The sequence below is a fragment of the Chroicocephalus ridibundus genome, chromosome 2 (genome assembly GCF_963924245.1).
Source record: "Chroicocephalus ridibundus chromosome 2, bChrRid1.1, whole genome shotgun sequence".
NCBI classification, from domain to species: domain Eukaryota; kingdom Metazoa; phylum Chordata; class Aves; order Charadriiformes; family Laridae; genus Chroicocephalus; species Chroicocephalus ridibundus.
In genome coordinates, this window is record NC_086285.1 from 54,258,636 (window position 1) to 54,283,795 (window position 25,160).

General features: G+C 42.0%; 1 protein-coding gene across 1 annotated transcript; it reads left to right on the forward strand.

Annotated features, from left to right (window-relative positions):
- Positions 1-16,685: 16,685 nt before the first annotated feature.
- RP9 (RP9 pre-mRNA splicing factor) lies at positions 16,686-24,470 on the forward strand. Its single transcript, XM_063325527.1, has 6 exons — positions 16,686-16,951; positions 18,353-18,383; positions 19,028-19,157; positions 19,476-19,567; positions 21,005-21,066; positions 22,193-24,470. Exons 1-6 carry the CDS (start codon positions 16,746-16,748, stop codon positions 22,407-22,409), a joined length of 738 nt encoding a protein of 245 aa, XP_063181597.1. The 5' UTR covers positions 16,686-16,745; the 3' UTR covers positions 22,410-24,470.
- The last annotated feature ends 690 nt before the right edge of the window (positions 24,471-25,160 follow it).

Here is a 25,160-nt window from a genome sequence, read left to right on the forward strand (position 1 = left end):
CATGTCTACATGTCTTTTTAATACCTCCAGGGATGGTGACTCAACCAGTCCCCTGGTCAGCCTCTTCCAATGCTTGATAACCCTTTCAGTGAAGAAATTTTTCCTAATATCCAACCTAAACCTCTCCTGGCAAAACTTGAGGCCGCTTCCTGTGTTCCATTTTAGGTCAAAACTCCAAAGACACAAGTTTGTGGCAGCATCTACTGTTTTGTGCGCACCAGTGCTCTCACAGGTATTTTGTGACACCCTCTCAGGGAAAATTCGCAAATGACACAGAAAAAAATGGCCTGACAAGCACCCAGTAAGACACCAACATCCAAGAGGAATCACCATCCCACCATCCCAGTCAGCCAACTATCCCCTTTTCCTCTCCTTTTCATCCTGCACGCCCTGGCAAGGAACTTATATTTCTTCTCCCTTATTCTAACTGGTTTTGGTGAAGAAGCATAGAAAAGCCAAGTACCTGCATGTGAAGCATCAAACCCTGAGAAAGATGGAGTTAAATAACACAATATTTTTTGAAAAGCTGTGAGTTTTATAGCAGCAGGCTTGGGGCAACTGGTTGGAAATACCGACACACCTAGGAACAAAATTTATTTAAGAAACACAGATGATAAGATTTTGTTATTGATAAATTATTAAAGAAGCACAACTTACGCTCAGGTGGACTACTTATGAAAAGAAACGACTTAAAACCAGGGCAGCTGGTATGGGGATAAATGCCTGAGCATCGCAGCTGGGGAGATGACAGCTCACGGGCCCGGCTCCCCACTCTTTGTGCATCTGCCACCCATCTGTATCGCCCCAGCAACAGAAGGGATGCAGCCAAATCAAATTCAAAAATGCTCTTGTATAAAATTAACGTATTGCTAGGAAATGGCCACTGCTCGATGACCTAGCCAGTGAAAAAAGTTAGAAACTCAGGCAGCTATTTAAAGATAACCATATTTGTGGTTACAAACCACAGTCTCCTTCCAACAAGAGTCACGCTGCATGTTCCAAATCAGCCCTGCGAAGTATCCTTTAAACAGGCCATGTAAATTGTCTGGCAGTTGCCTAGATTTAAACAGCTTATTTTGATGTTGGTTTGTATCGACACGTTTTATTTTCTTAAGGAGAACTCGTAGTTCACCATTGGAGTATGTTGATACAACCAACATAAAGATAAAGCTTACGCTGCGTTTGGCACTTCTTTTTTGCCAGGCAGTGACACAGTCTTTATTTATGCACATTTATTTAAGAAGTTCTGTGTTTTCAAAACAATTCCTTGGACTCTTTACTATTTATGGAGTTTTGTCCTCATTACTCATCACCTCTGTCAAGAACAGTTTTCCACTTCTGATGTAATTACCATTACCTCAAGACTGCTGTGTTACCAGTTTTATTAACTCCTAAAAGAGCCATGTGTCCGTTCTGTGTTACCAAACCTGTGTGCTTCAGGCCTCTGCTCCAGTCGCCCTGCGCTGATGCACCATCTGCATCTCCACAAGCACACACAGAGATCAAGATAGTTGTCAGACAGGGAGCCATGGCTGCTTTCTGTCCTCCTAGTTTTGTTCAGGGAGCACAAAGTTAGCGGAATGCATAAGACACACAGTATTTTACTTAGAAAAGTCATTTTTAACATTTTGCTATTTTTTCAAAGCGCACACACACAAAAAACAAATTCCTATTTATATGTCGGTATGTTTGAACACTAACCCAGCTTCCCCAGACGCATTTTGGGGATGCCAATCAACATCAGATTGCTTTTTCTTCAGTCAGCCCGAAATGCAGCAATGACTAATAATTGTGAGCAGAGGGATGAGCCGACATGCCTAAAGTTCTTGTAGAAGCTGGTCCTGGAGGGACCAGACTTAAAAACACAGAACAGCTAAGGTCCATTCTCTCTCTGAAAACCTAGCTTTCAGAAATGTCACAGGTCAGGCATGAAATGACGATTAAGGAGCTGGGATTCGTGCCTTTCCATCTCCTTTTGGAGGATGTGCCTCATGTAATGTTCAAGGGGCTGCAGTTCTAGCTTTGGAGCTGCGCCGTACCAAACTAAAATACATCTCAAGGATTTGATGCTTTTCACAAATCTTTCAAAGGGCAAGGAAGTAAAATGCCAGCTCTCATTCTCTAGCTGTGTGTCACAGCAGCGTTACTATTGGAGCTCATCAAATACAGGAGAAACTCAAGAGCTCAAGTGCCAAGAAGGTAGATATGAAAATTCCTTCATACGCTGCTGGCACAAATCATGCCTCAGAAGCACTGAAGAAAGTCGAGGGGCACGCTGATGAGTCACTTCACATAAAGATTAATTTATGGTAACATGAGGAAAGGAACTAAAGCTTCAGCTTGAATCTAAGGCAGGCAAGATACTGCTCCTGTGTAACTTGAGATGCTGTTGTGCTCCTTGGAATGTGCTTGAAGCCAGGTGCCAGGCCGTCATGAGATGGTGGGCCTAATGCAAATTAATATGTTTGCAACACATTCGGTCACATAAACATAGGAGAGGTTGTGACTAGTGAAATATTCTGCTGAGTAGCCGTTGGGCTTCGCCAGTACTTAACCACTAACGGTTCTCAATTACCCATCCTGTAGCTAAGATTACAGGCCTGATGATTCAGGCCCTGGATGCCTGAAGTATGCATTGTGTTTAGATATGGAGGTTTTCTAAAAAGGTAGCATACTGAGACAGAAAAATATAGAGTGGATTTACAATGTTTTCTAAATATCCTATCAATTATAGATCAAGAAAAATGGAGGTAGTCCTTTTTTTCTCAGAAAGAATACGTCAAATGCCGCAGCTTGGAAGATACTTTGAAATTATGGCAGGCAAATTTAGAGAGAACTCAGACACTAAAAGTGAAAAAGTGAGAGCAATGGGAAACACAGCTTGAAGTGATATAAAATCCAGTTTAAAAAAAAAACAATCAATCTGCTTTTAATCAGTAGGTAACATTCAGAAAGATCACAGTGTAATGCTGTGTTTGGCTGTACAACCTACAGGGGGATTGTGTGAAGGGACTCTAAATATATTTATTTTCTGCAGTTTTCCACAGCTGTTCACCTTGGTATGTACTCTCTTCCAAACTCCCAAGAAGCTCTTTAGAGAATAGTTTTGGGTTACAACTAATGTGAAAGAAGGATAGTGCTCTCTCTGCTCTGCTGAATTTCAAGGAAGGAAAATAAAACCCCCAATTGTAACTCAACGCTAATTTCTCCTTCTAAAGATCTGTAAAGTTCATGGAGATTTTCAGATACTTTCAAACCACCACAGAGGCAGAGTGTATCAAATTGGGTTTAAGTCTTAAATATGGCTAAACTATATCCGTAAAACATTCTCAGTTAAGTACTGGTTTTAGTAAATGGCATTTTGAACAAATACTTTTTTTTTATTTTATGCAGCTACATGATAAATTCAGAGCACCTGGAATCTGAAGTAGCTCTTTGTACCCAAAATATTTTAATATAAATTCTATCAATTACATATAATTTAATTATGTGTCATTTACTGTCAATGGTGTGATTCATGAGGGACTGACATGGCCCTAAATGCCTTTGGTGACCGAAGCGATCCAGGTGACTTGGGCTTCTTCCTTGGTGGCCCATAATAAATACCGTGACTCAGAGCTCTTTACTCTTCACAGAGAGTCATGCTGGATTGATCGGCCACCTCCACAGGCTACTTAACATGCAGATTTTATTCTGATTTATTACTGGTAGTGGTTTAGCAGTAAACACAAAAGTGCACAGAGCATGCAAGAAATGGATACGCTTTAAATTGCTGATACTGTAGGTAAATTTCACTTACTCCAATTCATCTTCAGTTTATCTCTACTCCACCCACTACAGATGTTCTAGTGAAAGTCAAACAAATAGCAGGTAACGCTGTCAACCAGTACCTTCTTCCAGACCCCTCAGTGCCAGGAGAAAGTGTTACTTGCCCCCAGGTACTCAGCAGCTCCCCTGTTGGAGGTCACAGCATGATGAGATACACCAAGAGAGCTGTCTTAATTCGTGCTTATCAGCCTGTCATTCCAAATGTGCCACGCTAAATTATTATCCAAGTGATTTAGCAAATCTGGCTCATTTTGATGGACACAGGTTAGACAGCACAGAATCATAGAATCATAGACTTGCCTAGGTTGGAAGGGACCTTTCGGATCATCTAGTCCAACCATCAACCTAACTCTGACAAAAACCATCACTAAACCATCTCTCTAAGCACTACATCTACCCATCTTTTAAATACCTCCAGGGATGGCGACTCAACCATTTCCCTGGGCAGCCTGTTCCAATGCTTGACAACCCTTTCAGTGTAAAAATTTTTCCCAATATCCAGTCTAAACCTCCCCTGGCGCAACTTGAGGCCATTTCCTCTTGTGCTATCACCTGTCACTTGCAAAAGCCCAAACTCAAGGATAGATGACAGCTGACTGCTGACTTCCACCAACACTGCTGCTGTTGGTAAGGTAACTGGCTGCCAAAAGCGTACGCCTACATTGCACGCTCTTGAGGCATCGGTCTCGCCTTCTTTTGTGTTTGCATTGCAACCGTTGTAGTGTGTACACTAGTAGAAGCGAACTAATAATTGTAGCAAGTAGCCTTGGTGTAGATGTACCAGTGTAAAACTGCAAAAAAACTACCTTATGCATCCAGTTTTTCCTACCATTTCTCACAATTATATATTTAAATGCTACCGATTTCCATTCAATGCTTATGCATTTATCAGACTATACATATATATGTATGTGTTAAATATGAAAATGCCATCACCCTCATGTCACAAAAAGGAAAGGGTTTTCATACCTAAATACCCTTGAAAATAGAGACCACAGAGGTTAAAACTCACTTTTTCAGAAAAACTGAAATTTCAACATAAGTATCAGTTACTGGATTTTCAGAAAAGTTCACCTATGGAGGGGCTAAAATTTAAAAAACCTGGTCGTGACATACCTATTGTAACATAAGTAGCTGGATACAAAATGGGAAAAGTGTTGGATAACAAATTATTAACACTCACATGAGCTAAAGCATATTCTAAATATACTGCAGGTACCCACAAAGTCAGAGAATGTTTTTGAAACAACGGAGTGCTTATACTAAGCTGCAGGAAGACTTGGATATTCCTAACAAAGGATACGTGTGGTTAAGCCACAGGTTTTTAGTCTGTGGGTTTCTCTAGGGTCGAGCACAAGTGGTAAGGGGTAAGGAAGCCCGTTGCACATTGACCTAAATTCCCAATGAGTGGGGGTTTGCATCTGCAACGGAAACGATCTAGGCGACTGCACACCAAAAAAAAAAAAAAAAAGGCAGAAAACCAGTGAGCTAAACTTCAGCCTTCCGCTAAACAAAATTTGGAAAACAGTGAGTCCCATTGAACTTTCATATGCAGCATGCACAATCTCAAAACTGTGTTGCTCAAACTGTGCAGAAATGAGTGGTTCCTGCAAAAAGGATCCGGCTAGTTTTCTTAAATGCATTAAAAACAAATACAGTCCAAAAATTGCTGATAGTTTGCCTACAGACAGACTCTTCACTGAGTCAAAAGGGAAGGCAGAAGCATTACATATTTACTTGAAGACTAAAAATCTTCTCAAGAAGCAGCATAGACACTAAGGTCTGAAAAGCAAATGGTCATAACTGGGTAACTAATTTATCATGCCTGTTTTATCACGCTTGATCTGTACTCTGTCTGCTAGAACTGTTATGGCTCTACAATTAAAAATAATAATGTTTTGTTCCAACATTCTTTTAAACAAAGCTGCCTTAATAAAGTCGGTTTGTAAATTAGGTGTGGACTACGACTCCTGCCCAGAAAGACAGAACGCTTTTATCCAAGCTCCAGTCTACCCTCCACCCCCACATCCACCCATCCCCTGCCTATAGCATTTTGCCTATAAAATGCCTTCTGGAAGCTGTATGCGTCGGCAGGAGAGAGGAAACGGTTCCTCTGCAAGCAACTTGGCACAAAATAAACTATGCAAACTTTCCTGAAATGTAAGAGTATCTGTTCTTCCAGATGTAAAACCAGCCTGCATTTTCAAACCAGCACACCACTTGCCTCTCCTGGGTAAAAGGATTATTTGCAGAGGTAATCCGAAAAGAGGCAAGTCAGGTCAGTCGCTTCTCTGCATACCAGCGCTGACGCTGCCAGCGGCCACTGCCTGAGCAAACTGGAAACAGGACACCGTGTTATTTTTCCCCCTCCTTCATTAATATTAATCTGTGAATCCCCTGGGAACTGCCCAAAGTGCATAGGTGTTACAGAGCAGCGCTCACTGGTTCTTATTAGTGCGTGTAAGCATTAAAACGGGTGCTTATCAGGGGTCCAGTGCAAGAAGATCACCACAATAATCTCCACTGGTTAGTAAGCATTTCGTGACTCTTGCATGAATTTTTATTTACGTTTTGCATCCTGAGAGAGGAGAGTCATGTATTTAGATATCGACTCAACGCTTCACTTCTACTAGAGATTTCAACATCACTTTAGAAGCAGATTCACACGGATTCATAGGATGTTAATTGCATTTCTGAACTTGCTTTTAGCAGAGAAGAGTCCACCTGAGGAGCAACTGCAGGGTAATAATCCAATAACTTCCTTCAGACATCTGATCTGTGTACTAAAGGATGGGTTTAGGCCCAGGCTTACAAAATCGGGTGCTTTCACATCACACAACCATCTTTAGGTGTTTGCATAGAGCTGGTAAGATCATTCTGAGTGCTGGGCGCATTCTGATCCCATTCCTGTTTTGCTGGGCTGTTGCAGCACAGGTCACAGTCTTTCTTGCCTGCCTTCTCCATCAGTTGTTCCAGCCAAGTTTTATCCATCTGTCCTGATGTTTGGGTCCAGACCAAACATCCTGTGCAATCTATGTGGGCTAAAGAAACACTCCATAAACATAAAGCCAAGAATTAAAGTCTTAGCAAATGAAAGAATTATGATGAGTCCGGTTACAATCATGCCAAGACATATAGCCCAAATTAGCCAATTATTGCAGCTCATTCAATAATGATATAATTAAAACTACTATACACAAACTTGATATTATCTATGCCTTTCTCTGGTATCACGCTAATGCTTCCACTGGGCTCAAAAGTCAATAACACCTGTCTTCTTTAGAAAAAGCAAAGGCTGGTTATAGTAAGTTGTCAGCATCCCAAATTCTTTACTATGATTACAGTGCTAATATTTATGATTTCTTCTTCCTCTTTACAAGGAGGAAAATGACGTTCTGAATTTCTTCCTCCTCATTTTAGGTCTGCTTGCAGGCATTTTTGTATGTTTGCTAACAGTCTGTTAACTTGTTCTTTCTTTATTGGCTCACAGTTCCATGTTATATCTCAGTTTACTACTTGTTATAGGTTTTACCTATGCTGCAGACTTGTTCTTTGTTCTGTTTGTTAACCCACAAAATCGATTGACTCAACTTCTAAGGCTTCATTTTCTTTAGTGACCTGTGCTTGACAGTTTGTGGCTTGTATCTACAGTCCTGACGCCTCTGTCATTGCCCTGTGCTTGAATTTTCAAGGCCTCCACTGTTATCTTGTATTTTGGGAGGCCCAAAATGCCCTGGTTTTTTCCCCACAGCCTTGAAGCTGCAGTTTCCAGATAATCTAACAAATGTTTTATTAACACAGCCTTATCACCTGTAGCCAACATCTGCTTGTTTTGGCAATATCGCTGGTACATTATTAAAATTATTTTATAACTGGGCTGAACACCTCTTGATTCTTAGTTTATTCAAGCATGACCAAAAAATACCACACAAGGCTGGCAGGAAAATGCCCTATTAGAGGATGCTAAATTGACTTTTTTTACACACTCCGCAAGTGACATATAGGAGCATAGGCCATGCACATTGGACTAGGAAAGAATGTGTTTTCTATATCTATAATGATATATCTATCCTTCCATTTCTATATCTATATAACTATAGATGACAGTAACCTTCAGGCAAAAGTAAGTGTGAGGGAGTGTTTCTAGATGTCATTCATAGCAAAACTAGCATAATGGAACAAAAATATAGGGGCTCCTAGCCCACCATTGGAAAACACCATCTTTGTGTGCTTGGCAGGAGTTTCAACAGCCCGATATCAGAATTCCTTTCTCATTCCCGTCAGAGACACTCCTGGGTCAACTTAGTTAACTAACCCTTGTTTCTTTGCTGTACCACTGCTATGCTAGTCCTTCTCCATCACCCTCTTGAGAGAGGCACGGAAAGAAGAAGCTCTAGAACTGTGAGTTTCCATTCATTTCTTTTCAGTTACCTAGAAAGAAGCTCTTAGTAACTTGACATATGGGAAGTATGTTAAGCTTAAAGACCTGCGAACATTGGATAGTTTTGAAAAAAACTACGGTTAAGTGGGAACAGCTGTTTTGCATGGAACTAACAGATGAGCTATTTTAACCAGAGAAAATCATCTTTCTGTTTAATAGAGGTGGCAAGCAGAATGAAGAATCTTTGCCTCAGACTTTTCAGATTGTATTTTTCATCACTTTCTTTCTGTAGTATCTGTGACCCGTTAATAAACACTGGAGCCTTCTTAGGCAACTGAACCAGTGTTCCACTGGAAAGTTGGCAACCTGGAGGGGACATACCAAGGGCAGATGCTGGCACTGAAGCTGAACTTGACTATTTTACTTGATACGCTGGGCATCATTTGAATGGGAACTGTTTTATCAGTCACTATTTTATGGAAGCAAAATTCAGGAAAAGAATCTGCCTTTGCAAGGGGAAACTTCTCGCAAATTGATCACTGATTTAAGAATATAGCCAAAACTCAGAAGGAGGAATTTCCTGCAGCTATGAAAAAAACCTGGCTACCAGGCAAAGAATCTAGCCTTGATCCCTACTAAGTCGTTAGCAAAACTCCTGCCAGCTTTGATGACAGTAAGACTATAACCATTAGGGGTTATGCAACAGTATATATATAGATTTAATACATGAGGAACATCCAATCTGGAATAATTAACATCCCTCTAATAAGGGGTTCAAATTGCAGCAATGCTGACTCAAACTCTCATCTGTCAAAACCAGATAAACAGATAATTATGGATTTCATTGCATCTGGCTGTTTTTTATGAAACCAAAGTCCTGCCCACTCAGCTTGGGCACAAGCGATCCCACAAAGGATGGTATGTTTTGTAAGAAGTTGGCAGAGTGTCCAAGGGTTGTCAGCCAAAATCTCCCTTCCCTACTATTGTTATATAATGTGTTGTTAGCATCTGAGTGCTCCTACTACTCACACAGTTTCCAAATGTGCTCAGTCCTTACTCAGGCAAAGTCCCTTGAAGGCTACATGAAGCTTTGCCTCCATAATGACATATCTGGGGCTTTAAGGAGAGAAACCTTATGAAATTCAACAAGGGCAAGTGTAGGGTGCTGCATCTGGGGAGAAATAACCCCATGCACCAGTACAGGTTGGGGGCTGACCTGCTGGAGAGCAGCTCTGTGGAAAAAGACTTGGGAGTCCTGGTGGACAACAGGATGCCCATGAGCCAGCAATGTGCCCTTGTGGCCAAGAAGGCCAATGGCATCCTGGGATTCATCAAGAAGAGTGTGGCCAGCAGGTCGAGGGAGGTCATCCTCCCCCTCTACTCTGCCGTGGTTAGGCTGCACCTGGAGTACTGTGTCCAGTTCTGGGCTCCTCAGTTCAAGAAGGACAGGGAACTGCTGGAAAGGGTACAGCAAAGGGCTACAAAGATGATGAGGGGACTGGACCATCTCTCTTACTAAGAAAGGCTGAGGGATTTGGGTCTTTTCAGGCTGGAAAAAAGACAACCAAGGGGGGATCTTTTCAATGCTTATAAATACTTAAAGGGTGGGTGTCAGGAGGATGGGGCCAGGCTCTTTTCAGTGGTGCCCAGTGAGAGGACAAGAGGTAATGGGCACAAACTTGAACACAGGAAGTTTCATCTAAACATGAGGAGGAACTTCCTTACTTTGAGGGTGGCAGAGCACTGGAACAGGCTGCCCAGAGAGGTGGTGGAGTCTCCGTCTCTGGAGACATTCAAAACCCACCTGGACGCGTTCCTGTGCAACCTGCTCTAGGTGACCCTGCTCTGACAGGAGGGCTGGCCTAGATGATATCCAGAGGTCCCTTCCAACCCCTACCATTCTGTGATCATTCTGTGATTCTATTAACAGAAGAGACACCATGTCAGTGTATAACTGGAGATAATGGTGCTATATCAATAGTGTACTACAGAAATACATGCCCATCAAACAAAGTCTCACTCATGAAAAAATGTCAATGGCACTTAGTGCAAAATGTCTGTGACTACATAGAGTTGTTTTTATTTATTTATAGAGACCAGAAAGCAAAGGGCAAAAACTTGTGAAAAATTTAAGTTATTGAGTAGTTTCGTGTCTCTAAAGTCTTAAGTGAGTTAAAATAATGAAGAAAGATCAAATGTTATTTTCACTGAGTGGTGGCTTGAAGAGACAGTAAGCATTACACTTCTGATGGAATGGGTGACACTACCACTACAAACTCCAAGTGATCAATACGGCAGTATCTCCACAGAAGGACAGAGGGAGTTCATCCATTCAATCAACTACCAGAGGCCTGGAGGAGAGAATTTACAAGAAGGCAGGCAATCTTTCCTCTTGTAAGTACCAGCTTCTCTGTCTTTGGGATAGTTCCAATAAAAAGACTTGAGCATGTAAACCAGGATGTAGTCTTACGAAGGGACTTCAAACTAAAGCTGCAGTTCAAATAACTTTGCTCAACTGCTCTTTCTGCTTTCCTCAACTGCCTAATTTCCAAAGACACTTCCTTGCTTAGCTGTGAAGCTTTTCTGCAAGTGCACATTTTTGAATACCCTAGGTAGTAACCTAGTCTTTACAGAAACAAACAGTTTAACGCTTAGTTCACACCTGTGCTTCGTTGGGATGCAAAACTTTGATGTTCTTCTGCCCAAGTTTCCTAAAAGGCTTGTCCCTGTAGACATTTACAGAGTCTTGAACTCTTGACAGGATTGGGACTGTACAAAATGCAGCTGTGGCCATCATGTTTGTTCAGACATTTGCCCCCTCACTCCCTTTATGTGATGACGCGTGGCAGTAAACACCATATTAAAGGTTCAGGTGTGTAGGAACACTTTTCACTGCTGAGCTGTGCTGTTGTAAAGATAAGATTAATCTGAGAAGCAGGAAGTAGGAGTATAATATTGTCATTAGCAATGGTGCTAATCAAGGGAGAACTGGTCTCTGGCCCCTGCTTAGAGCATTGATTTTGTATCTTACAGAAAGAAGTACAATTTCCAGTGTTGGGATGGGCACTCTTCTTAGTGTACTCACAGCCAAGTTCAAACACACTTGTCCTTCTGATCCCATGAATCTCAAATGCTTTTCTCTACTGCTTCCAAAGACTGGAATAGGAATGGCAGGTGTCCCCCACCAACATAGCTATTAGGCTGATGGTTAGGGTATTTTTTCCCGGTGACACAGAAGCCATCATCACTGAATACCTAGATCAAGGAGGGAACCAAATCCAGGTCTCTCATTTTCTAATTGTTAAGCTAGTATACAAAAGAAAATGCCAGCACTTCCACTTTAAACAAAACCTTTTATTTCTCTACAAGAAAGGACCTCTTCTTGTAGAGAAGCACCTCTCTTCACAGCTGAGGTTCCCAAGAGGCTAGAAGTGCCACTGCTGTTCTGAGGTAGCCTTCCCTGAGGTCAGAAATGGTCCAGATATTAGACTCACTCTATTCTGAAGGTTTCCTATGGGCTAGCTTCAGGCAGCTGTGGGCTGGCCGTGCTGGATTTAGACTGTCCTCTGTTCAGCCTGCTGCTTCTTCTGGATTCCATTAGGAGGTGCTTAACTTCCCATGGAGCCTAACATGGGTTCTGGATTCCTCTCCTGTGCGTAATATCTGACACATAATCAGAAACAGATCCTGGCCCAAAGCTCTAGCCAGCCAAAAATGGAGAAAAACAGATTGGCTGACATTCCGCCAGGGTTACACTCTCACAGGCATGCTGATGCCCATGGGATGACATAGATGTAAATTAATTTGGCCCCGGTATTATCGCTTGTATTTGAAACATTCAGTTGTTCATAACAAAAATAAAGTTATAGCGGATATTATGAAACATACAGGTCTGTCAGATACCTCACATTGTCACAGCAATTCCAGTGTTTCTACTTAGATGTTTTGGTGAAGCTGGAATAACAACACCATGACAGTCGGGTCTTACGGTAAAACAACATTTCCCAAAAATTAACTGCTTGAAATGTCCAAAGCACTATATTCAAATAAAGGGAAAAAAAAACATACAACAAATACCTTGCAAAGTGCAACAAACCAGATCCTCAACTAATCTAAACCCTTTAAATAAAACAGACTTAACGATTTACAGATACTGAGGATCTTTGCTCCAGAATAAATAGAACTGAAAATAACCATTACACTTTTTCTACTCCCTCCTTCTTCACAATTCATTTTGTTTCAATCTTTCCTAAGAACTGATATGAAAGCATTCATCTCCTTGGGTAAGTGTGCAACAGTCACAGGAATCCAGGGGTTTTCTCAGCAAAGGAGGAAAAAGAAACTTTGGAGATACCTACAGCTTTAAATAATATGCTTCTATTAAAAATGGGGGTAAAAAAGTCTGACCTCACACCTAGGTACTTCTGAAATGGGTAATACAGTGACAAAGTCTATTTCTAAGACAAATGAGGAAATGCGCTAGAAAATTACTTTTGTCGAACAAAAGAAAGAACACATTTAAACCACTGGCTGAACAGATTTAGGTACCTATCTAATTTTACCTTCTTTGTGCCCCATTAAATTACTGTGGTATAGAGTATTACACAAATGCCCTGATCTGCTCAGAAATTTGGGCCTGGACATACAAGCCCCTGGGATGCAAAGAACGCAGCCAAGCTGTCATTGACTTAACAGTGAGAAGAGGACAATATACCATGGTCTGTCCTTCTGCCTCCACTTGCAACCCCACGCTTCTGTTGAAACTATGTGCTGAATCCCTGAATGCGTGCCAATTATTCTGTAAAGGTTGAAGTCATTGAATCTGACGTCATCTACCTCTGCCAGGCCCCTACCTGCTCCAAACTGGCAGAACTCTTCTTACTTCAGCCAAGCTAGGACAGTCAAAGGTGTACGAAAGCGAGACTGGTAGGGTGTCTGGAGAACGCCTGTCTCTTTTGCTATCGCACACATCCCTCCCATAGAATACCATTCATGAACTGGAAACTCTCCATCTTAGAATTAATTATGTTTTCTGTCAGTGTCCTAACGCGCTGGAAAGCTGTTCCAGACTCTGACTACTCTGTTGGTTTGAAAATGTGAAGTAAAAAGGCACTTGAAAATAGCAAAATAACATGGGAATGAAAGGGGGGCTAAAAAAGGCCATTATATCACTTGAGTTTGCTGCCAAAATAAAGTCTCTATTTAGCAGGCATCAGCCCAGCTGGTACTTAACTTTTAGTAACTATTGCCATTTTTCTAAATAGAGTGAAAAAATGATACTATGTCTCACTTAAATTCTTTCAGAGTTTTAAATGTAATTGCAACACCTCAAAATATTTCTCCTTCCTCACTTGTTGCTTGAAGACGCATGACCATGTAAGGAACCGATTGCAATTTGACATATTACCACATGCTAGCGGTGTCACAGCAGCAGATCTCTTAGCCTCCAGCAAACATCTAGTCATCTGCTTAGCTTGCTCTATAGTGGATTACCTTAAATCACATTACCTTCCATTTGCCTCATACTAAGTGTAGACAGACAGATATTTAACTCAGATTAGCAAATAAACTGATTTTGCTGCTGCGCCTTTAGAGAAGAGGACTTCAGCGAGTATTGCACCTCGGATCAGCTGCTGTGATCTGCCATTTCAAGAGATGTCAGCAACTCCTCAGCCTCTTCTTCCCAGATTAGGCCTGGAGAAAGGCTACTAATAAAAATCCCAAAAGGCCCACCACTAAGCAAAACACACAGACAAACTATAGACTCGTGGGATGAATGAAAAAGGTTTTCTCACAACTTACGTGCTATCTCATGACATCTCAGCCAGATGGACATGTTGGGATTAGTTTATGAAGAGCAGAGGTTGGGGTTTTTTTGAGATGAGTATCTGCAAGATTATGTCGCTTTGCTGCTGAGTGTTGTTTTGTGGCATTCTTCACAGTGCCAGCAAACCTACAAAATTTGGTGTGTGAAATAGAAATCTGCATCAATATTATATATTAGTGGCAGGACATGCAAAAGCTAGATTATTTTGTTTAAACCTTGAAATAAGCACTGAATCCCCGCAAAAGACTGTCACGGAATTAATTGGACAAATCCAATGTCCCAGAAACTGAAGTTACAATGGCAGCCACTTAGCTGAATGCAAGTGACAAACGAGACACGTGATCTTTTGTCCCAAATAAGTATGTTTTACCAAGTAGAATCTAAAATATTAAAGTAGTGCTTGTTTAATAATATTATACTGTGAAATAGAGCCTAAAATTGATATTTCCCTTGGTTTTTATAAGCTTTTTAATGACTGTTTTTATCACAGTAGGATGGAAGGACTTTAGAACCACAGTTTGCTGACTAGCAAACAGCATCCTTTGCCTTTGATGCACACTTTTGAAGCACTAAGATGATCAGTTAAAATCACCTTCGGTTCCTGAACGTCTAAGGTATATTTTTTTTTGTGTTTCACTCAGCACTTAAGCAATGCCAGAAATCTCACGTGCCCTTGAATTTCAGTGTGAGGCTAAAGTAGTAATTTATGCTTTGCCTTCCCAGCCCTGACCAACCACCATTCCTCATCCTGCAACAGAAAGATCACGGCTGGGGTAGGAAACTGCAAAACCTGGGGTCAGGTTCAGCTCTGACCTTCAGGTGTTCATACACTGAAGAGGAGGCAGTTGCCCTTTGATGGGTCAGGCAGCTCTGGCTGCAGAAGCACGGCCCTAGCCAGGCCTCCCTGGGCTTCTGGCTGGATCCTGCCCCATAATCAACCTGTACTTCCTGCGGGCACCAACCCACCCATTAAAAAAAGAGAAAAAACCAACTCAAACTCAACCTGTGCCTTCTGCGTGCTGCAGGAGATGGCCCTGACCTTCTCCTCCCTCCATCCACGTGCATTTCAGCCTCTGGCAAGCATGGCCTGTGACCACCAGGATGGCCACCTGGTCATTCTCCCCGCTCCCAGACACCCCTCAGCTGCATCCTCAAATGTCCCCAAGGCCTTGGTGAGGGGGGTGAGCCCCTCAGCCTGCTGCTCCACCCCGGGATGCCTGCTCCCCAAGGCCTCTTGGATGGCCCACCACCATATGGGTCCAGTCTTGTTCAACATATTCATCAGCGACCTGGATGAGGGGACAGAGTGCACCCTCAGCACGTTTGCCAATGACACAAAACTGGGAGGAGTGGCTGACATGCCAGAAGGCTGTGCTGCCATTCAGTGAGACCTAAGCAGGCTACAGAGTTGGGTGGAGAGGAACCTAATGAAGTTCAACAAGCGCAAGTGCAGGGTCCTGCACCTAGGGAGAAATAACCCCGTACACTGGTATGGGTTAGGGGCTGATCTGCTAGAGAGCAGCTTTGCAGAGAGGGACCCGGGAATCCTGGTGCACAACAAGTTGACCATGAGCCAGCAATGTGCCCCTGTGGCCAAGGCCAATGGTCTCCTGGGGTGCATTAAAAAGAGCATTGCTAATGGGTCAAGGGAGGTCATCCTCCCCCTCTGCTCTGCCCTGGTGAGGCCGCACCTGGAGTACTGTGTCCAGTTCTGGGCTTCCCAGTTCAAGAAAGACAAGGAACTACTGGGGAGAGAGTCCAGCGGAGGGCTACGAAGGTGATCAAGGGACTGGAGCACCTCTCTTATGAGGAAAGGCTGAGAGACCTGGGTCTGTTCAGCCTGGGGAAGAGAAAACTGAGAGGGGATCTCATCAATGCTTATCAATATCTAAAGGGTGGGTGTCAAGAGGATGGGGCCAGGGGCTTCTCAGTGGTGCCCAGTGACAGGACAAGGGGCAACAGGCACAACATGAAACACAGGAAATTCCATCTCAACACGAGGATAAACCTCTTTACTTTGAGGGTGGCAGAGCACTGGAACAGGCTGCCCAGAGAGGCGGTGGAGTCTCCATCTCTGGAGACATTCAAAACCTGCCTGGGTGCGTTCCTGTGCAACCTGCTCTAGGTGACCCTGCTGTGGCAGGGGCGTTGGACTAGATGATCTCCAGAGCTTCCAAACCCTACCATTCTGTGATACTCCCTCTGACCCATCTATACCATCCCTCAGCCCAGCCCCCGTGTGTAAATAATTGTGGCACTGAGGTGTTTTTTTGTTTTTTTTTTTTTTTTTTTTTTTCTAAAACATTGGTGTTTTGAGAGCGCAACACCGCAGAGATGAGTTTTAGATACCCGGGAAGGGCGACAGGGAGCACTGTTAGGCGGCAAGGCGCGGCCTCACGGCCGCGGGGCCGCCTGAGGCGGCGGCGGGAGACCTGAGCGGGGCTGCTCCGCCCGCCCAGGCCCGGGCCCAGGCCCGGGCCCGGGAGCGGGGGACGAGGGGCTGCCCTGGCGGCGGGCGGAGGGGGCGCTGCCCGCCCGGGAGGCGCCGCCGCCGGAAGAAGTCGGCGCTTGGCCGGGAGGGGAAGTGAAGCCGAAATGCAGCGGGTGGAGGGCGGGGAAGGGAGGAGAGGAGAGGAGGGGAGGGGAGGGGGCGTCTCCGCTGCCGCCACCGCGGCCTCGCCTTCCGCCGTGGCTCTGCCCGCCGCGCCGATGTCCCACAGGGCGCGAAGGGGGCAGGAGGAGGAAGGGGTGGAGGATGAGGAGGAAGAAGAAGAAGCGGCGAGGGGCAGCCAGGCGCGACCTAAGAGCCACCCGGAGCCCGCGGCGAGCGGCGGCAGGACCCAGGACCGGCATGAGAGGAAACGGAAGAGGCAGGAGGCGCAGCAGCTGCGGAAGCTCCAGCACCTGGAGTCCTTGTAAGGAGCGGGGCGGGGGTGGTGGTGGAAGGCTGGCTGCCCCCCCCGGCTGCCCCCCACCGCCCCCGCTCTGCTCTGAGCCCACCCCGCCGCCGTCTGGGGCTTTTTTTCCAGGGCCAGTGTTAAAAACGTGCCCCATTTTTAATGGATAAGGGGGTCTGTGCCGGCTGTGTGGGTGGGAGCGGGGCCGGGCGGCGTCGCCGGTGGGAGGGAGGCAACAAACGAACGAACGTTCCCCGCGGGGGGCTCCGGGGCAAAGCCGCCTCCGTCACCTTGTTATAGATTGAGGCCTGATGTGATTAACAAACATGATTCTATTTATTACAACCTTACGGCGGCTGCTTGGGGAAAGATGGGTCTTCTCCAGGTTCCTAGAAGCCTGGGAGTTGCAGCATAGTTGCTCGGCCGGTTTCTGCTAGAGTGGATTAAAAAAGAAATAGTAATAAGGATGAAAAAGGTTTCAGAGCTGCCTGGTGGCTCCGTCAGTAGCCCACGGTGCTGTGAAAGGTTTATGCTGCTTACTGGAAAGGGTTTAATGGAATAAAAAGATCAGTAGTTTCACACGAACGTGATTTTCTTCTTTTCCAAGTGGAAGTGCAGATCTTTTCCTTATCAAATGCGCTAAACAGCACTCATAAAGTTATTGTTACAAAGACCATTTCATAGTTTCCTGGCATTTTGGCATTGTAACTCCTAAGCACATGTGCTTTCTCAGTTGCTGTGCTCTACGGAGCACCTGCTCACTATTTGGATTTTAATACATTTTATATCTACCATTAACTCCAGAGAAAAGCTGCAGGAAAGGTGCTACTTTGGTCAGTAAGGTGCTGTCTTTAGGTTTAATACACAGAGAGAAAAAGATGAAATTATTATTATATAATAATTTATTGCCAAATATATATAAAAAATATATATATATTGCCAAATATATAAGCCAAACTTTTCCATTTTGGCTGGCAAAACTAGATGTAAGGAATGGTCTGACTAGGCATTTTCAGCTGAGTATGTCTGTGATCCAGCAGGGCTGGAGTAAAGAAATTTGGTTCAGCGAGATGCTGGGGAGGGGTGCTACAGAAAGAGAGGAGGGAATTGTGCATTCGTGCTAACGGAAGCTGAACTGGATGTACCACACATCCCTGTAAAGCAGTACGGTGAAAGTAGTTGTTTCCCCCCCTCCAAGAATATGAATCTGAAGGATGGTTGCAAGAGATGTGTGTGGTGATATGACACCTCAGGCTGCTTGCATCTGGGTATCCGTGTCCTGCTATGGTTCTTGATAAAGTCAAATTTAAGGGAAAATGTGAGGTGAAGGTTTTAACACTATACCATTGAAATACTGTATTTCTCAATTTATTTGTCTGTGCTAAGCTGCAGAGTAACAATATTTCTATTGCTTTCCAGCTATGAGAAGCCTCCCCCGGGGCTAATTAAGGTTGGTAAATCTATTGCAGTAAATTTTGAGCACTATGAGGGATTTTCACACAACCTGTCTTTTAGCCATTTATCTTAAGTGTCTACGTTACCTGTATAAATTACAGAGGGAAGTAGGTGCTTCCAGGGGAAATCTCAGCTCCTCAGTTACAAGCCAGCCTCTTTGACTTGGTGAATCCAGAGTGAAATGCCCAGAGTCAGATAGGATCATACCAGTTCTTTCATCATCTCTTAGCACGCAAACTTAATGCGGTATTTAATAGTGCAGGTAGAGGGAAGTAATTTGTGGTGAAGCAGATTTTCAGTTTGCATGACATCTTTTCAGGATTCTTCTCCATTGCTTGTGCTCAAATGTTTGTGTAAAATACTTTCCATTCATAATGATTGTCGCTTTTGCCAAATTCATATACCTAAGCCATAATTTAGTGAAGTTCAGACTGGAAAATTCAAGGGCGAGGGAAAAAGAAAATTACTTAATGCTTTTAAAAGGGTAAGTTATTTTGTATCCTTTATGTGTTACAAGAAAAAGAAATATTGCAGGGGAAATAGGCTCCATATTAAGTTAAGGCCTGCACGCTTGGAGTATGAATTTTTATGAAGTTAAAAAAATATATGTGATTTTATTGTCCTTATCTTTTTCCCTAGGAGAATGAAACAAAACCAGAAGACTGCATACCTGATGTACCAGGCAATGAAAGTGCACGAGAATTCCTGGCCCATGCCCCGACAAAAGGGCTTTGGATGCCTTTGGGAAAAGAAGTCAAAGTCATGCAGTGTAAGGCTGAAAATATTCCAGATGTCATTGGACCTTCATATAGCCATCCGTTTACTCTGGGGGAGGGCAGAATGTCTGGTGGAGAGATGACAAGGTCCAGGTAGATTGGCATCATATTGATATAAAAGCAACCAGTACCTTGAAGGCTGCAATAAAATGCAAAAATTCATTTTATGGACATTACATTTATCAACGTAATACTTGTATTTATTTATTTGTTTTAACAAAATGAAAATATTTTCTGTAAATGTGCTTTTTTTTTTTGTTCTTCTGATCTGGCTTACAGATGCAATTCACTGCTACTTCTTTTCTTTAAAGGTTGGAGATGTAAACGCTATGGACACAGAACAGGAGATAAAGAATGCCCATTCTTTATTAAAGGCAATCAGAAATTGGAACAATTTAGAGTAGTGAGTACAAATACTGTGGTATTATTGCCTGTATTTTTTAACATTGACGATGCATAATCTTGCAAGTGAAGAGAAGCTTGTTAGATGATGCTTTATTAAGGACTTTTCCTCTGTCTCTAGTATAATATAGATGCCGAAAATCTCCTAATAAAGAAAAAGCTACAGATGTGGTTGGATGTTTGACTACTTTGCAGAAAATCTACTCTTCAAGAGGAAAATTAGTAATTTTTACATTTAAATTGGAAATCTTCAGGAACCTGTTTCAACCATTATATTCCATTTCTGTGATTAAAATGTCAACGTAACAAAAAATATGTTTAGTCAAGCTTGAGCTGCCCACATTACAGCTGCTTCAAGCCTTCCGCTCTCACTGTGAACAACCACATCATGAAGCCTGTTGTCTAGGTCTGTAATCCAGTCATTGTCTATAAGTCTGATCTCTCGCTACACGAGGCTACATCTCAGCTCTGCAGATTCTTTCTGCGTGACCTCTTTAACTTTTCCTGTTGCTCTGCATTGTTAAACCATATTTCTAGCTCTCATCACTTTGTTTCTTATGTCCTCATTTCTGTCCTTAAAAAATGCAATCTGCACTTATTCTGTCCAATCAGAATGCTACTGCAAAGAGTATTTTTAGCTCACTCCCATGACCAGATTGCCTCTGTTCTTCATTTTTCCTCAGGCTGCATCAAACTCTTGCTGTACGTCCAAGGCCCCTCATGGTGCATTCCCGACATCTTTCATTTGCTACTGACATTTTAATTTGCACCCCCAGTCAGCATCTGATACCTCCTCTCTGTTGAACTTGTTGGCTGAATCTTCCAACAGAAAGATCACCCCATCTTTTTGCTGCATTCTTGCACGGCATGAACTCACCTTAAATATCTGCAAAGTTTGTTGGCCGTCTTCCTTCACAACAATCTTTTGCTGCAATGCCTGTTTAAATTAAAAACAACTGTTTTAAGAACCAATAATGGTAGCACGTAGCATGTTAGGAAAACTCCAACTACATTATCCATTTATCCTATATTCCCTGCTCCTGTATTCCTGTTTTTTTTGTATCCAAGTTTTTAAAATACGCTATAAGGCCACAGCTCATTATTCTGAACATCAATGTCTAGCTATTCCTATAGTATATGTTTGGGGTTCTCTTAGTTAACTGTGATCAGAGAAGGAAAGAGGTAGTGTAGTTAAAGAGAGTCCCTTTAATTGGTGATGTAACTAGGTAAGCTTTTCCCAAAGGAAAAAAGACAGTTCAGATTGACAACGTTAAGTCTGACAGTGTACTTGTCAATTAAGAGCTTGCTAAATGTATTTCATCTTTTGAAAAAAGCCTCTTGCACTGGTTTGCTTCGGTTTGACTTTTAGAGAAATACAACAGTCGGTGATAAATACTTTTCTTTACCAACATTGGGTTTTGTGTTTTCCACTTTAAAGGCACATGAAGATCCAATGTACGATATAATAAGGGAAAATAAACGTCATGAAAAAGAAATGAGGTAGGTGTGTTTCTGTAGTAAACTGCATTTTCAATTTGGTTTTCATTTTCATAACACGATACTAAGGTATAGGTGAAATTTAGATATAAGCTGTCCTTAAATAACTCAGAACATTTTTTGATGGCAGTTACTTTATGTTGGCAGACATTAATGCATTTCTACTTTCCCAGTAATCACTCCGTAGTACTTCCTACCTTTTTAATTCTATTGGCTTCTACGTTTTTTTCGAAACCAAAGTTTAAAGAGGAGTCATATTCACTTATGCTGTAATATTCAGGTATTTGAGTTTAGTTTTGGTAGGCCTAAAAAAGTTCGATTTTTTTGTTTTGTTTTGTTTCCTTTCACTGACATTTTCTAAAATTTGGCACATCAGAGTGCCTTCAGTAGACATGAAGGGGTGGATTTAGGAAGCTAGTTCTAGGCAGCTGGTGTTGTTCCTCATGTGAGGTCATTATTCAATATACAAAGCCGCAGAGTTCTTTAATGCTTTCTTGAACTGCATCAATGAGATAACTGAACAAACTATAGGTAGCCCGCAGAGCTGCTGCGAATGTGTGGCTTCTTTTTAATTTATTAAAAAAAAAAAAAAAGAAATCCTTAGAGAGGATACTGAAGACAACAGTAAAATAAGAAAATAGTTTGTCCCCATTTGCCAGTAGTCCATGAAAGTTCAAAGGAAGAGTGCCTGTCAAAAATAATACCTCTGCATCTGAAGTAGAGTCTACTCTGTCAGCTTCACTGACGTCACCTCTGTATCAACAGGGCAATGAATTTCATAATATAATAATCCCAATATTCATCTGTGTATGGATAAGCACAGAACTTCTTACGGTGGTCTGGTGATAGCTGTTGCTGCATTATTTTGCACGCATAAATATCAGCCAGTATTCCGTGGGATGAAAAGTCCGTGAGAACAGACCCATCTGCTTGTCTCGAAAGAGGTTGCTTGTATTAGTCTGTGAAAACTGTAACAGGAGTGTAATTCAGCAAAAGAGGAAGTGTTCCCCTGCCCTTTGCATGCAGCTTACATTTCTCAAGCTAGGAAGGAAACAGGTTAAATCTAGAATAAATTATTAGAGGTAGAGGAGAGGTAGAAAGGATTCTCATTCACGTTTTTTAAACTCAGGATACAGCAACTGAAGCAGCTCCTGGAGGACTCTACCTCAGATGATGATGACAGTGATGAGGATGATGAAGACAGCAGCAGCTCCACTTCCTCAGAATGTAGAGATAAACACAAGAAAAAAAAGAGAAAGAAGGAAAAGAAAAAAAAAGAAAAGAAGAAGAAAAAGAAGAGAAAGCATAAATCCTCTAAATCTAATGAGAAGTCAGAATCTGACTGATGGCAGTCACCTGCTGTGTGCTGATTGACCTCCTACTTGTGAACTGCAAGGAAAGATCCAGAGAATGAGGAAGAAACCACCAGAAAGGGCTTTATTAAACTCAGAACATACAGATGGATACATACAGCATCCTACACTGGCTGTCCTCTTCTGCCCCTCTGCAGTGCTGCAGCCAGAAGGAAGAGAGCTGCATTAAACGATACTCAGTCAACCATATCCTTTTACTGTAAAACCTGTGTGCTAACGGTCATCCGTCTTGGGCAAATTGGGCCTCTGTGTTGCCGTATGTGACTATCAGCAGAAAGCAGTGACTACCAAGGCATCGCCAACAAATCTCCAGAGTTCAGCAGACTGTCTATTGAAGTGTCTTTTCTCCATGAAGTTATTTTGTTTATATACAAAGCCTCATTGTAAGGGGACTGCAGTTTGCACCGTGCAGAGCACTGACACTTCCCTTACAGTGCTTATAATAAGCAGGTTGTACTGTTAATTTTTTTTTTCTCTGCATACCGCCCATGTGCTGAAGTTCATTGTGCATATCCTAGTACTGGCAGCTGGGGAAATAAAGAGCCCTGCTGGAGGGGGGAAAAAAGTTAATCAAGGGGATTTACTTTAAGACAAAATTGCAGTGTCAGCAAGACTTGGGGGTTTTTTGTGTAGCAAAATCTCAACATCATCGCCATTAATATGCACAGTTTTGCAATACCTGAAGTGTTCTCCAAACCACAGGAGTGGGAGCCAAGTGTAATGATGATAGATGTTCAACTTTACTGTAAAGAGGTAGTGGTTTTAGTTATTTAAAAAGGGCGTTTTCATGTTAGAAATGAAAAAGATTAATTTCTACATACACTTCAGTATCAGTTGTTTTGATACATTTGAGGATTGTTTTTTTTTCCTTTTAAAAAGGCTTGGGGAAATAAATTCCAACTTACTTTTTATGTTTACTAGAATTATTTTATGTAGTAATATTTTATGAATCATCCCACAAGAATATAAATGTGTAAGGCTTTCAAAATGGTTTTCAATTACATGCATGTAAGCCACAGAACAGTAGTAAAGAACTTGAAAGCAGGAAGAAGGGAAAGTTTTGTGTACTTAATTGACGTTGTGGACAGACCACGCTCTTCTTTTAAATAATCTTGCAGACTTGACTAGAAAGATTGAGATTGCTATAAACTGCATTAGAGTAAGCATCTCTTTTTGGAACCTCAAGGTATAGTCGTACAAAGCTGTGATTTGAGGATCTAAATGATGTATATTGGTGTTCTGCAAAAGGAGAAAGAAAAATAGATTTGCTTGGAAAGGACTAGGAAGGACTTAGAACTGTGCTTATATTGAAAAAAACAAACATCATGATAAAGTTCTAACACCAGTAGAGTGAACATTAACAGTGAAATCAAGGAATGTAAAATGCATTTAAGATTTTTTTTTTCCCCTCTGAGACCTTTGGAAAAGATGACAGGGGAAAGTATAAATTAAAATGTGTTTTCTCTCTCCTACATGTCTAAAAGTCATTTAGTAAAAACAAACCCCCATGTCTTGCCAGTCATTCATAACACGTTCTGGGGAAAAATGAGGCAGTCAAGGCATACTTACAAAAAGATTCTTTATCTTATGCCCAGAGCTTGAATGTGCAGTTGTATTTTATCCTCCAGTATTATTTAGCAAATCTCCCTGTGATGGGATTTTCTGGTGACTCCTGATAATTCCCTGTATCAGCATCACCATCAACAAATTCAAAGCTCCTGGCTCTTTCACCAGAAACAGATTTAACAGCTGAAATAGCATTTCATTTATAATGAAATGAGATATATAATAATAGCTCAGTTCTCTGTACTGCCACATTTGGTCCTGAGAAAATCCTTGTGTTTGTAGCCTTGTTGACTGTTGGACAGATAGTGGAAGCCACAGCTAAGAGTCACCTGATGCATTCTGAGAGAATTCTCTCTGAAGTTTGTCTAGAGCAGAGCTAACCTAAAGATCTCTTCAGTTACTTCAGCTTCTGTCATTTAAGATTCCTCTGAAGTTTAGCTCAATAAAAACAAACTCAGTTTTTCCTTAGCCTGTCATCCCATTCCTTGTTAATGGGCCCTTCCCATTTTACCTACCAGGGTTTACTATTTGAACAATCGAAAAAAAAACACTGTAAGAGACCATTCTCTAACTTATATCAAATTCAATTTAAAAGTTTGTTTTGAGATACCAAATCACTGTTCTGTACCAGACTAAAGGTCTGTTTGACCCAGTGTCTTTTTGTACTCATGGTCAATAGCAGATGCCTACACAACAGAAAAGTGCAAATTCCAGTGGCGTTATTTCTGTTATTTCATCAAAATGCTGTTTCACTACCTCTACTGCTTGGAGCGCAAGTACTTCGAATCATAGGTTGTATTTTAGTATTTAGTAGCCTTGGATGTATTTTTTTCTTTTACATTCAGTCACTTTTTGTAAACTTGCAATTTCCTTCAGCAAGGAGCTCTAGAGATTAATTAATAATTAGTGAAGAAACTCCATTTGCTTTCACACCTCTCCCTACTAGTTTCATTTCATGTACCCTAGTTCTTGTAATGGAAAGCATGTCAACAACTGATTACAATTCATTTTCCCCTTATCATTACCACTTTTATAGATCTCTATCATATCCCATGCATAAAAATTTTACTAATTCTCTACTGAAATTGATAAAAGTAGAGCCAATTTCAAAATTAAAGCTAACAGTTTCAACAGAGTAAGATTTTGAGTAGTCCTGAC